Source organism: Pinus tabuliformis, chromosome 8, assembly GCF_031772625.1.
Source record: "Pinus tabuliformis cultivar Carrire ecotype Pingquan chromosome 8, CPIR1, whole genome shotgun sequence".
In the NCBI taxonomy this organism is placed as follows: domain Eukaryota; kingdom Viridiplantae; phylum Streptophyta; class Pinopsida; order Pinales; family Pinaceae; genus Pinus; species Pinus tabuliformis.
The window spans coordinates 1,633,291,370-1,633,305,957 of NC_142294.1; the positions used below are offsets into that span (position 1 = coordinate 1,633,291,370).

At 39.4% G+C, this 14,588-nt stretch overlaps 1 protein-coding gene and 1 pseudogene across 1 annotated transcript; one reads left to right on the forward strand and one right to left on the reverse strand.

The window, feature by feature from the left end:
- The first annotated feature begins 1,351 nt into the window (after positions 1–1,351).
- LOC149242394 (uncharacterized) lies at positions 1,352–11,946 on the forward strand. The gene is made up of 3 exons (XM_089370816.1): positions 1,352–2,484; positions 3,000–3,640; positions 11,876–11,946. Exons 1-3 carry the CDS (start codon positions 1,352–1,354, stop codon positions 11,944–11,946), a joined length of 1,845 nt encoding a protein of 614 aa, XP_089226942.1.
- An 892-nt stretch (positions 11,947–12,838) lies between these two features.
- The window catches only part of LOC149242395 (phytochrome pseudogene), a 41,465-nt pseudogene continuing 39,715 nt past the window's right edge, over positions 12,839–14,588 (reverse strand).

A 14,588-nucleotide genomic window follows, 5' to 3' on the forward strand; every position in this document is an offset into this window, starting at 1 on the left:
ATGCCCAACAAGCTTTTTCAGATCTGGTAAAATCCTTACCTCCGCAGTGCCCTCGTCCAGCTATTTCCAAGTTCGTCAAAAAACTAGATGTTCTTCAAGAAGTCAATCTTCCTCCAGCCCTTCCCTGTATGGCTGCCCTTTCTTTAGCAGAAAGAGGTCTCATTGGTCAATTCACAGGTCTCTGGCCATCCCCGATGACTGTGCAAAGATGGATTGAAATAAATTGGTCTGATGAAATTCAAGGAAAAATATCCATTAGATTTTGCGGGAAAGGGTACTTTACCTTTCATTTTGAATCTAGAGAAGACAAGGACCTAATCTTCAAAAATGGCCCTTATTTCATGGATTCCAGAGGCCTGTATCTCAATAAATGGACTCCAGACTTTGACCCAGAACTGGACGTTCCTAGTGATGTTCCGGTCTGGGTTAGGCTTCCTCATCTCCCCCTCCATTACTGGGGAGATGAATCTGTTTGAGCAATTAGGAATGCAGTTGGCAGATTCATTGATCACAACGAGCCAAAAGATAATATGCAAGCCTGTGTGCGCATATGTGTTGAAGTTGATCTAGGCAAAGGCCTTCCCGAAGCCATCAAACTCAAAGTGGACGACTGGAGTCATATTCAGCAGCTGGATTACGAGCAGATCCCGTTTAAATGTAAGGTATGTCATGAATATGGCCATTTTTCCAATCGTTGTACTAAACTTGTTGATGTTGAGAATGGTTCACAAGATGATCAATGGGAAACAATTAAGAAAAAGAAGACGGCCCCCATGGCCAAAGTTCCTCTTGAAGCTGGCCCTCCAGCTCACAATGTAGCTCGCCCCTCCTCTTCCTCCCCCTCCAACTCTTCCCTCCCCCTTCATCCAATCCTTTTCCTGTCCTCCCCCCCAGCCAATATTACCCCCCCTCCTTTGGTCCAATCCGATGCCCTCGAAACCTCTCTTCCTCCGCTTATCTCCTCCCATCCTTCCCTTGATCCTCCTCCTATTAGACATACCAGGAGTTCCTCAAAAGAACATGGAGCAACTAGTGACTCTCATAAAAAACTTGGGCCGGGTAGGAAGTCTACTAAGCAACAAAGAGATGAGAACGCTCAGAAAGATATAGCCATGGGCACTCAGAATCCTATAGAATCCTATATTCTAGGGCAATATGATAAAGAAACAATCCACAAGGATCACGGGGGGCAAGCACCTCTCCGTACCCCTCATACCCAATGATGAAATTTCTATCCTGGAATAGTAGGGGACTAGGGCACCCCTCCAAAGTAGTTTCCCTAAAAGATCTTATTCATGGTGAGAAACCAGAAATCCTTTTGTTACAAGAAACAAAATAGGGTCAACAAGAAATGATTGGAATTATTGATCAACAGAAGCAGTATAATGGCAGCATTAGTGAATCAAGGGGTGCCTCCGAAGGAATTGCAACTCTCTGGAACCACAACATCTGGAATCATATAACGGACACTGTTAACCAGCATTGGATAAAAACCGTTCTAGAAAATAGAACAGATAGACAAATTATAGTCATCTATAATATCTATGTTCCTAATCACTACAGAGACAAGGAGCGTTGTTGGGATGATCTCAAGGCCAACATAGATGCAGAAGAAAGTAATAATATTATTTTCGGGGGAGACCTCAACCTTATTCTTCATTCCAATGAGAAAAGAGGAGGTAGTTTCTCCCCTGATCCTTACAGAGTTCACTTAGAAAACATCATGCAAGATCATGATCTCATCGATGTTGCTCCAAAAAATCGAAGGTATACTTGGAGCAATCACAGGTTGGGTAAAGGCAACATTATGGAAAGGCTCGATAGAATCTTAGTAAATGTCACGTTTCTCTCCTCCTTCTCTGCTAGATATGCCTCCATCCTTCCTTTCTCAGCCTCTAATCATTACCCTATAACTCTTACTCTAGAAGCCCACTGTCCTCTTGGACCCATTCCCTTTAAATATAGTTCTCTGTGGAATTGCATTCCAGCTGTCAAAGAGATCGTACAAAACACTTGGTGCCAGCACGTTGAAGGGTCCCCTGGTTACATTTGGGAAACCAAGCTAAGAAAGACCAAACAGGTTTTAAAGGATTGGGCAAAAAATTGCTATAAGGAACCCGAGAAGACCAAAAAAGAGATAAAGAGCAAATTGGACTATATCCATAGAATAACAGAGGAACATGGCCTCTCACAGGAGAACAAAGACCAGGAGAGCGATCTTTACTCACAACTGTGTCATGCAAACAGAGAGGAGGAACATAAATGGAGGATAAAATCGAGGCAGCTCTGGCTGCAAGGGGGAGATAAGAACTCTGCTTTCTTTCATAAGCAGGCTACTGTCCGAAAAATAAGGAATAATGTAAATTCTATTTTGGATGCAGATGGCAATCGTCAAAACACCCAAGGTGCTATTCGAAAGGCAGCCACAGATCACTACAGAGCTCTCTTAACCGAAACAAAAGAAGAGGAAGATTATACAGATCTGTTGCAATATCTCCCCAGCGAGATCAACAAGGAAATGAATGACAATTTGAACAAGGAGATGATGAGGAAGAAATAAGAAGAACTATTTGGACCCTCCAACCTGACAAAGCTCCAGGCCCAGATGGTTTCCCCATCTGCTTCTACAGAGCTTATTGGGGAATAATAAAAAAAGATCTAATCAAAATGATCAAATGGGCCCAACGAAAGGGTAAAATTGGAGGCTTCACCAATGCCACCCACCTTGCCCTCATTCCCAAAGAAAATCGACCCTCTTCCTTTGCTTGCTTTCGACCCATCTCCCTATGCAATTCCTCTTACAAAATCCTGACCAAAATCCTTGCTTCCCGCCTCAAACCCCTCCTCCCTTCCCTCATTTCTGAAAACCAAGGGGGTTTCTTGGCCAATAGACAAATTTCTGATTCCATCCTCCTTGTCCAAGAAGCTATCCATTCGAGCCAGTCTAGAAAAGAGAAAGGGTTTATTCTTAAACTTGATCTTGCTAATGCCTTCGACAGAGTAAGGCACTCTTTCCTCATGGCTGTTCTAAAGAAAATGGGGTTTGATGTGTCTTTTTTGAACCTCATTAAAGCATGCATTTCTGGCCCCTGGATCTCTCCTCTTGTTAATGGCAGACCTGGAAATGCTTTCCAATCATCTCGAGGTCTAAGACAAGGGTGCCCTCTCTCTCCTTATCTTTTCATTTTGATGGTTGAATCCTTTAGCAAAGCTTTGGACTTCAATCAGAGGGTCGGCCTCATCACAGGCATTAAATATGGGAATGGGGTAAAGAATATAAATCACTCTCAATTTGCTGATGATACTTTGCTAATTGGAGGAGCTTCCAATATAATAGCCCGGTGCTTCAAAGATCTTCTAGACAAATATATGCGATACTCTGGAGGAATGGTTAATCAGTTGAAAAGTTGCATTTATGGATGGAATACTTCAGCTCAAGTCCTTCACAATATCGCCAATACCTTTGGAGTTTCTTGCAATTATGATTGGACGCATTTCACTTATCTGGGCATGCCAGTGAGTGCTGGTCCATTAAAGGCAGAAGTATGGGATACTATAATTGACAAAATGAAAAGGAAAGTGCAGCAATGGGGTTCCATCTGGCTCAATCCAGCAAGTCGCCTAATTCTCTTAAAATCAGGTATTTCCTCTCTGCCCTTATACCAATTCACCCTCCTTCAAGCTCCTGCCTCTTTTCATCATAAAATGGAAATCATCCTCCGCCAATTTCTTTGGCAAGGAGGGAAAAATGACAAAAAGAAGTTCAATATGGTTAGTTGGAAGCAGGTCATTCAATCCCAAGATCGAGGAGGCCTCGGAATCAGATCCCCCAAGTTCCTCAATCTTGCATTTGGAGGCAAGATTTCTTGGAGACTTATCACCGGCCTTTCTGCTTGGTGGAAAAGGGTGTTGGAAGCTAAATATTTAAATTTCCCAAGGCAGCACCTTCTCGACCACGACATTCCTAACACAGATTGCTCCAAAATTTGGAGATTGTGCAAGAAAGCAATTCCCTTTATGGCTCAGAACATATCTAAAGTTCCCAAGGGAGGTGCTAATATTAAAATTGGATCTGATAAAATTATGGGACAACAACCTATAAACAGCCAGCTGGAGCTGATCAAATCCTCTCCTTTTTTGACAACATAGGCATTCAACACCTGGATCAGATTTCCTAGTGGGATCCCCAATCCCAATTATGGACAGGTTGGACTTTTCCGGCCATTCCCATTGATCTCAAGGCAAGCTTCTCTGTTCTCCAAGCCCATCTTCATAGCATAGCTCCTATAAAAAAGAATGATTTAGATGGCTTCCACTGGGATCCATCTGGATCCAATTATACAATTCAAGCTGCCCACCAGCACATTTGCAACAGTAATCATCCCACGCCCATTTGGACTCATTGGAAAACTGTCTGGAAATCTGAGGCCCTTCCTAAAATTAAATTCTTCCTTTGGACTCTCCTTAAAGGGAAAATCCTTACCTCTGAAAATTTGCAAAAATGAGGAATTAGTGGCCCTTCTCGTTGCCCTAATTGTCAAGCTGCTGAAGAAACCATTCAACATCTCTTCATTGCCTGCCCCTTTGCTACCACCTGTTGGAGAGAAATATCCTTCACCGACCATATTCCTTGGAACTCTCAGAATTCCATAGGAGAAGTTTTGCAACTCTGGAAGAAGAACTATCCATGGCAGCATAAGAAGAATAATATAGTTAAAAGGGTCTGGGATACCCTTCCCTATTCTCTTTTGTGGAACATTTGGCTGGCTAGAAATCGCAGGGTATTCAAAGACAAGGAAACGATCATAAGAAAACTCTGCAACAAGGCAAGGAGCCTCACCCTAGAAACTATCTCTGCCAAAAACCAAAGGAATATTGATATCACTGGCCTCAGTGTCGAAGAGTGGAACTTCATTGGTTATTTGCTAGATAAAAACAACAGTAACCAAAATGGGAATATCACCAACAACCTACTCAACAATGCTAGCCATAACTGGAAAATAAGATTAAAAGAAGAAGAGTTCTCAACTTGGCTCAGAAATTGCAACATCTATTATCTCTTCTTTGATGGTGCTTCCAAATCTAATCCTGGAATTGCAGGGGCAGGAGGAGTCATATTCAATGCCAATGGGGAACGCATTGTTACCTATGAATGGGGGCTTGGCCCCATCTCCAATAATAGGGCTGAAGCTCTGGCTCTATATCAGGGGCTTGTCCAGCTCCATAAAATTGGTATAGATACAACATTGATATTTGGTGACTCGGCTGTAGTCATCAGTTTAATGGCTCATAATAGAAAGTCTCCCAATGTTCTTCTTCAAAAAACCATTAGTCGTTGTCAAATTCTCGGTCAATTAATGACAGATCTGCGATTTTTCCACGTCCTCCGCACCCTCAATAAGGAGGCCGACTCCCATGCCAACAGAGCCTGCGGCAGACCCTTGGGTAATCTTCTTTGCAACACAGTTGAATCTCAGCATCATCTCCCATGACCAAAATCATCTATTGTCTCAATCCAACCTGCAGTAATTCTGATGACTTTGACATCTGCGCCTTATCAAGAATTTTTCAGATCCTCACCTCTACCAAAATCTGTCTTGAGATTCGACATCATCTTGAATATCCCATCAAATCGCTGGCAATGATCTGCTCAGCCGACTTCCATCTTGTCGCCCATCCCTCCCTGTCTCGTTCTTCCCTCTCCTGTGATTTCCCTTGTCTCCCTTTCTCTGCTGCTCTTTACATTCCCCCACTAGGCCCTCTGCTCATCCTTCCCTTCTTATACACCCCTTCCTCCTTTCATTCCTGCATCCTATCTTCTTCTCATGCTGAGATCGAACCTGTCACCCCTCCTTCTCGCTCTAAGTCACCCTCCCTACTTTTGCCCATTTTGCCTTCTTGCTCTAAGTCTCAGTGCTATTTTGCGCCCCCCCGTCTCTGCTTCCCCTTCCCTGCTTCGTGGATTCATCAGTTCCCGTTTCGAGCTTCCAAGTCAAGCAGCTTCAGCATCAATCAACTACCCGACCTCCACAGTGCTCCAAGCATCATCTTCAGTCTACAACAATGGCAAGAAGTGAAGACTGTTTCCACTGCGCTGACCTTCAGGCTGAGTTGGAGCAAATTCGTGCCCATCAGAAGATTCTGGATGCCAAGATCGACAATCATGCCCGGCTCACCAGTGACAAGTATGAAGTTGATCTCAACCTGTTCCTCCATAGAATCTCTTCGCTCCAAGAGCAGTTCAACTATCTCTCCAACAAGTGCAGTCATGTATAGGAATCCATCGAAATCCTGAAGTTTATGATGGAAAATAGAAATGCAGTTCATACCAGCTCTTCAAGCATCAAGAACGTTGATGTTGATAACAAGCCCGAAGAATCTACAGCTCAACAGATCAGCCATATCAACATAGACTGAGCATGCCTTGTAAATCTTGTTTTCTGTTGTTTCAGTTCATTAGAATCTACACTTGTCTAGGTTTTTCAGAAATCAGAAAAGGCAGGAACAAAGAGGAATTTTGTCTATCCCGCAACATTTCCTTTCTTTGCTTTCCTGACATAAAGCTATGTAACACATGAGTTCAGCCTCCTCAAACTTTTTTTGGAATATAAAACAACACCCGATTATGTTAAAAAAAAAATGCCCATAACATACAAATCGCTTATTGAACCCTAAACCTTATTCTTCCTTTATAATTATTATTAATAATAATATATGATATCTTCTAAAATATATATTTTATAAAAAAAACTCTGAATAACCAAATTCACAATCAAATTAAGATTAAATTAGTTGTTAAACATTAAAAATACATGATTGTAAGTCGTTCAAAAAATTATACACAATTCTTAGTAGTAAAGACCATTCAATAGGGCCTACTTTGGAAATCTTGATATTTTTTAAACTTAAAACAAATTAGAAAAATGACTGATTGATTTTAAGTTAAAATTGTTTTGAGGCAGAGTAGAACATAATGATAGTGGATAATTTTACAGTAAAATGTGTCATAAAACAAAGTAAAAGCAATCTTTATATTATATAATGATTTGTTGTAGAATGATAGTGACCCGTGGAAAATAACTTAGAGGTTGGTGAACAAAAAATACATACACTACCCAAAAAAACAAAAATGAAGTGAGTACATAAGTTTTCTCTGGAAAATTCACCAGCCTCTGAGTTATTTTCCACTCGCCATTTTGTAAAGGTTGCAAAGCGGGCCAACATTATGGAATTCTGTGGAACTCTTCTGAAACATTGGAGTGGTAGTTTCTTCATTTAAATTTTGTTTTGGAATTTTATTGCATAGTAAGACTTTCAAAATAGAAAATGTAAAATTGATTAAAACCCAGTAGCCTTAATGCTCTACATAGTTTTAACATAATTTTGTTTTGGATTTTTTTTGCATAGTAAAATTTTCAAAATAAAAAATGTAAAATTGATTAAAACCCACTCGTGTTAACGCTCTACATAATTTTAAAAGACAAAAAAGAATATACACAAAGCAAACTAAGCACATTTTTGAATGGTTTGATGGCCTCCATCCAACCACGATGGTATTAATGCCATGCAAAGATGGAAGAGTCTACCTCCAAGGTTGCGTAGCCAAACAGGTAAGCCCACATAGAGTGCAATGATTTTAGAGTAGCACAAATCGATCGAGGAGGCCTTGATTTTACAAGGCACGAAAAGTTTGGTACACATTTGATTCTTCAATTTCACGTCCCATCCATGATTCGGTGTTGTCCGTGTGGAGTCACTGTAAGTTGTCCCCTATGCATTTTTTTAAGAATATTATAGAGTTGGGCACATTCAAGCATGATTTGGAAATAAATCAATCAATTTTACTTACAATACACCATTGATACATTAGTTGAATATCATAAATTCTCCAATGTAATGTGTCAAATCAATTTCCATCATACATTTTAGTTGAGGTTTAGTTTCCACTAGGTCTTTGGTTCGAATCCCATGGGGAGGGTGAGGACGGGTTGATGATGGATGCCACTATTAAGTAACCCCAACCTAGGTTCAACCTAATTACCAAAAAAAAAAAATGTTTTTTCTTTTCTTTCTTTGAGCTACCTCCTCATATGCATACATAATAATGATAATACAATGATGTGTTGGTTCTTATGACATGCTTAGCTAATACTTATCTTATTAACATGTCTTTTGGTGAAGACAATATTTGTAGTTCTCTTCCAAAAACATAATAACATTTGATCTACAACAAACCATTATATAATGTAAAGATTGTCTTTACTTTGTTTTATGACATATTTTAATTTAAAACCATGCCCTATCATTCTTTTCTACTCAACATAAAACAATATTTTATACAATTAAATTCACTAACCTATTCTTTAATACAAAATGGTTGTGGAAAATAACTCATACTTACTAGTTGTTGCTCTTTCTCTGGTAGAGTTAGGCGTCTAGCAAGATCCTTCACTCTTCTCTAATGGGTAGCGAGGTGTTTTAGAAAGGAAATGAGGTTTTCCTGCTGGAGGGGAAGTTACGAGCTGGTTGAGCTAATGATATTTTTTTCAAACACCCCAATGCACAAATACAAAAACCAAATTCTCCATTACTCCCATTAATACAGTCAAAATGTTTTTTCTATTTTATTATAAACCTTTCTCTTCTTGTAATCTTGAATGGTACCTTTGCGTTGGGGGGTGGGGAGGTTTGATCTCAGTACCATAATCAAGCACATGCCAAGCAACCAAACATGAGCTACTTTTCCATGATAATCCCCACCACCTCACTTATGGTCACACAAACCTCCCACAAGAAATTTATATAGATACAATTGCTTCCGTGATTCATTCCCTCTGATCAGCTAGCCAAGCAAGTTGGAGAGAAATGGGCAGTCTTGGACGAGAAAGCCTAAGAATATTTTCAAACAAGCAAGGATGCCACCTGCTTTGATCTCAAACCACTTATGAAGATCTTGAGTTGATGCCTTACCATCACTCTTGAGTTATTTCCCATCTAACATATCGTACAATATATGAAACCCCATACTCTGTAAATAAATATTCAATGGATTTAGTAGACGAGAGAGGCTCAAGGACATATAGCATTGATGCCCGCCTACTCGCAGTCTTACTCCATGCTTGGTGAATAAATGGATGGATGTGACACCATGACAAGCCCTAGTCCAAATGAAACAACTTGATATGCAGTATTAAGAACGTTTTCGGAAAATAATAACCCATCAAAAATACTTTTGTAAATTTTAGAACACATCAGGGAAGACAGTTATGTGAAATTTGTAAACATCAAATACACCGAAAATGCCCTGTGACAAGAATTTTTCCCATCAAATTCCAACCCTGCTCATATGACATAGAAATATTGAGAGATTTTTATTTTTATTTACTATTTATTTATTTATTTTATAGATTTTTTAGAATAAATTTATAAATAAAATTATTGATGGTTTTTGTTTGTAACTTCTATATAAATATTATCATTACTTCATTTATTGATTTGCAAGAAATGTTGAATGGTTAATTACTCAAATTATCGTAAAGAAATTAGTAAAATTTGAGGTTTATGGTTATGGAAGTGAAGCTCATGACTATGGAGGCTGATAATGAGGTAGGAGAAAAAGTTGATGGTGTAAAGTGCCCATGTTAGATCAATTCACTACCACTCGGCTCCAAAGTGTTGCTCTTCCATTTTAAGCACTATGAAAAAAACAACTAGAAGGAACTCTAATTAGAATGATGCCAACACAATATGAAAGGGAGAGGAAAAGTGATGAAGATATGGAGTTGAAGAGACAAGAACACTTGGCTTCTAATTTCTCTCAACAAGGCTAATGCTACCTATAAACCCAAGCACACCAATAGAGAGGTGCTAAATAAAATTATTTTGATGAAATTGTAAATGAGAAGAGAACTAGACTTTATTGTAATTTTGGTCTTGCTAAGGAGTAAAGAATGAAATGCCCAACTTAATCTTATCATGCAAATTTTATTAGTGTTTAAATTACCTGAAAATATTGACTAATAATTATCAAGAAATATTGGGACATACCTACATTTGTGAACTGTAAATTTATTTACTGATATAAATTTCATTATTGTTATTATTCAATTCCCAACTTGTCTTCTCAAATTTAATTTTTGGATAGGAAATGGTCTCCTTCCATTATTCCAAATTAAATATCCATATCTTATCCCCAAAATTTCCTCTCAAATTTACTTTGGAGAAGATATGGTCTTCCCCAATTAATTTCCAAATTAAATATCCATAACTTATCCCCAAAATGTCCTCTCGAATTTACTTGGGAGAAGATATGGTCTTTCCCAATTAATTTCCAAATTAAATATCTATATCTTATCCCCAAAATGTCCTCTCAAATTTACTTGGGAGAAGATATGGTAAGAAAAGTCAAATGAAAGGATGAGGGGGTAGTTATGACATTAATGATAGGTGGTTGAGGTGGATGGGAGGAGAAGGCATAAAAGGAAAGGGATGATGAGAGGAGGAGGGGGGATCCTTTGTCTTGGTTTTGGAGGATTTTGTTTTGGGAGGAAGGTGGAGAAAAGAGAAGGGAGAGAAGGAGAGTGTTTGTTTAACTTGGACACACTGCATCTGGTTGGACTTGGGCTCGGAAGGCTAGGGAATCTGTGGAGGTTCCCTGGGATAGGAAATACTTCCTAGTTGGCTGGGAGGAAGGTGGAGAAAAGAGAAGGGAGAGAAGGAGAGTGTTTGTTTAACTTGGACACACTACATCTAGTTGGACTTAGGCTCGGAGGGCTAGGGAACCCGTGGAGGTTCCTTGGTCTAGGAAATACTTCATAGTTGGCTGGGAGGCAAATCTAGTTGGGTAGTCAAAAGGAGCATCCCAACAGAGTCAGGAGCTAATGAAATTCTTACTTATTTAAATTGTGGTAAATAAATTTTAATGGTATATTATCATAAAATAAATTTTTTGATATAAATAAGTTATTTCCCATCTTATTGTGTTTAAATTTAGATAAAATTATTTTTTTAGTTAGAGGATCCTAGGAGGGAGCCTCACACGTGGTATCAGAGCTCAGATTCAAAATCTGGACCCAAGACCCACTAGACCCAAATCTTTGCTAAAATATTTTATAACCCTCATAATTACTTGTAAGCATTTTTATTATAAAAATTATGTGGAACTGATTTCATTTAAGACTAATTTAATGATTTTTTTCTCCATTTTACCGGCAATTTAGAACTTCTTTTATCACTACCCTGTGTATCCTTAACTACATCACTCTTGATCTTAATAGCTAGCTGCCACAGAATGTTGACATATCCTTTGCATGGGCCTTTGCTTCTTGCTTCTCTATGCTAAGCGCTGCACTTTCCCAATCTTCCACTTGATCCATTTGACTTTGCTTGAATCTTCCTTATCAAGGGTGTAGTCCTTCATTTTCTCACATGGCGCATCTGAAGAATTAGAAGCTGAGTGTCCCTGTCACTCATAAAGTCTCGGTGGATATAACGAATATTTCCATAGGCAGACACCATTTTATACTCCCTCGAGCATTCCTTGAGGTGCAGGCATGCCTTCACAATATCAATTCAGTCATTTAACATTGGATCCGATATCAGAGAAATATCTATAATATTCTCCAGTTTTAAACCAAGATCCCATGATTCATGCTGTAATACAATGTAGCTTAAACACCCACAAAAAAAAAATCTGTATGTGGGATACAAAGCCCTGTTATTTGGTAAACCCATCTGAAGTGTAGAATTTAACACCCACAAGAATCCGTATGTGGGATACAAATCCCTGTTATTTGCTATACACTTTCTATATGTATGAAGATTTGTAGGTGGGTTCTCATAAACAATCATTTATATTGTTTGTATTTTACTACAGACAATGAGATTGAAATCCTGAGTTATTATTATATTGAAAGCATAGCAGAAACTTTACAAGACTTTGTCTGATAAAGAATAAGATTCTCATGCTACAGTAAGGGAATATCTTGGTTTGTTTATCTGTTGCATGCATGATATTTCATACATATCTATATGCATTATCACCTGCAAAATACAAAAATATTCCTTTCTAGCTCATGAAAAACAATAGTTATCAATTCTGCAAAATCCAGGAGAAATCCATAAATTATGAATGTCATTTACTAAATTTAAGGTGATCATCTATAGTAGATGAGATATCATTTTTTCTTTCATTGACTTTGACATCCATCCTTCTATAAAAGGGCCAAGCACCTACATATGCACATATTCCATTGTCATTGGGTATAAAATACCATGTTGCTGCCCAAAATCGGTCTCATTCATCTCGAGGAAGAGGTACTAAGGTTAACTGCATTTGTAAGGAGATTTTAGGGTTGTGATCTCTATCATTTCACTTCAATGGAAGGCAAGTACCCACATCTTCAAAGCTCAGCAACACCACCTGTTTCTCATGGACCATCAAGCTTGATGCATAATTCGCTCTTCCAACAACAACAGCCACAGATGCCTCTGCAACATCATCAACAATAGGTTTTAGAGCATGTATTTGATCTTTCTTGTAATGTGTTATTTTCAATGCATTCATTGGTATTGTTTAAGTAATTCCTAGCTTAGAGAACATGATACAAAGAACATATTCTCAAAAGTTTGGCAGCCCATATGCAGATTTATTCCCTCAAAATATGACATTTGTCTAGATTTAGGCCCCTGTGTAGTGTCGTTATGCCTTGTTCTTGGTATTGTGTTTTGTAAAGTCTTCGACTCAGCTGCATTACTATAGTTCTGCGTAGATTTTGACCTAGAAATGTTGTCTTTCTGCATAGATGGTGTATCCGTTAGAGTAAAGTTTTGCGGACATTCAGGCCCCTTCTCCTCCTTGCAAAGCCAAGTAGAGCATTTTTTTCACGGTTTCAACCGAGTCATGCTGAACAAGATAAATTAAAGGCCTCCCTATAACTTCATTGACCAACAATCCTATGAGTTCAGCTGCTTTAGTATTCCATCCATTTATGAGTCCATTAGAATTGATTGCCAAATTGGCACAGTTGCAGTTTCAATTAACCTTACCATCTCATTTGTCACTACACTTAGTTCATCTATTCCTTGAAGCCTCAAGTCATTTAGTTGTGAATGTATCATGGTTTTCTTGTCACTATCATCAATATCTTGAAAGGAATCCCTCAGAATCAGCTGCAACGAATGGATGACATCCATCTCGACATCCTCCCAAGGAAGACTTCGCCTTTTAAACTTCCAGGAATGATTTGAATGATGACTGAGGGTGCATTCTCCTGCCATCCTCTTTATCATTGGGATCATGTTAAGAACCTCCCCATTTTATTTCTTTCGTTGTGTGAGACTTGAACCAAAATAAGAAGTCTTTGGAGGTAATTCTGATTGTGGCTATTGCACAAACTGCATCACCTAGTGATACAACTCCTAGATAGCCTGCTTCTGCAAGACTGTCAGTACTCAAACCAGTGGAATCTCTGTGATGCTCGAGGAGCCAATATGAAATATCCAATATCTGAGCCTTAGTAGGAGTGGTCCCCAAAAGCCAAAGGTGTTTCCCATATAATAAAGCAGCCCCATCACATTTGCAAGGTCCATAATGTTGGGAGTCTGAGACACGATCCCAACAAGTGCATCACGAAGAAGCATATCACAGAGCACAGTTTGGACATGTAAGATATGTTTCTCCCTCAACTGAGTGGCTAATTCAACCTCTTTGTTTAGTTGAATGCCAAAAACTTGCATCAAAAATTTACAAACATACCTCAAAGGGAAAGGGATAACCCGTGGACTTGTGTGATGGCAAACTACAAGGCCCCAAAGCTTCCTTCCTTTCTACGGTTGTTGATGCCCACTGCCTTCACTGTCATCTCCATTCTCATTTATCGTCACTGACATCACCAGAGATGCAATAGAACCCATGTTGGCCAGGAACTGCACATGGCAACCATGAGGTGCCCACAGTGCGGATCCACACAAGCTCAAAGGCCGACACAATTGTTTGTCTTGTATTACCTTCACAAGAGGGGCACAACAATCGCAAATCATTCTCACTTTGTTCTTCATGAATAAAAACCTGGAAGCCTGGGAAATATCAGTGGAAGGATAATGCATACCCAAACAAGGCTCCAGATCAGGTCTTCTCACCTCTACAACTACTTCACCGTGTTCATCTTCATGAAATCGATATGCCATCACACGGTGATACCCAGTAAGCTCCCACACCTCCTGCACCACATTGTCACACAACAACCAAATATCTCCACCAGGGAGAGACTGTAAGCGAGAAATGGCCTTAGCAACCAACTTGTATGACTGCAGTGCACCAGCGACAGATACAGGCACATCAGGAGGTGTCATTGGCTCAAAGTCTATGACCAACCCTGCATCTATTCTGTTAAGAATGGCATAGAAGGGCTTACCAGAGCTATTGCAACGGACAAATAGTGGGTTCAGAAGATGCACGTCCGTGAAGGTGGCCGCTTTCTGCAGGGCAGCAGTACTTGCAGGCCTGAAAAGTGTCCAGACATCCATACCAATTATCATAAGCCCCCTGACACTACCACTACCACCCCCCTCTTCCCGCTCCACCCCCC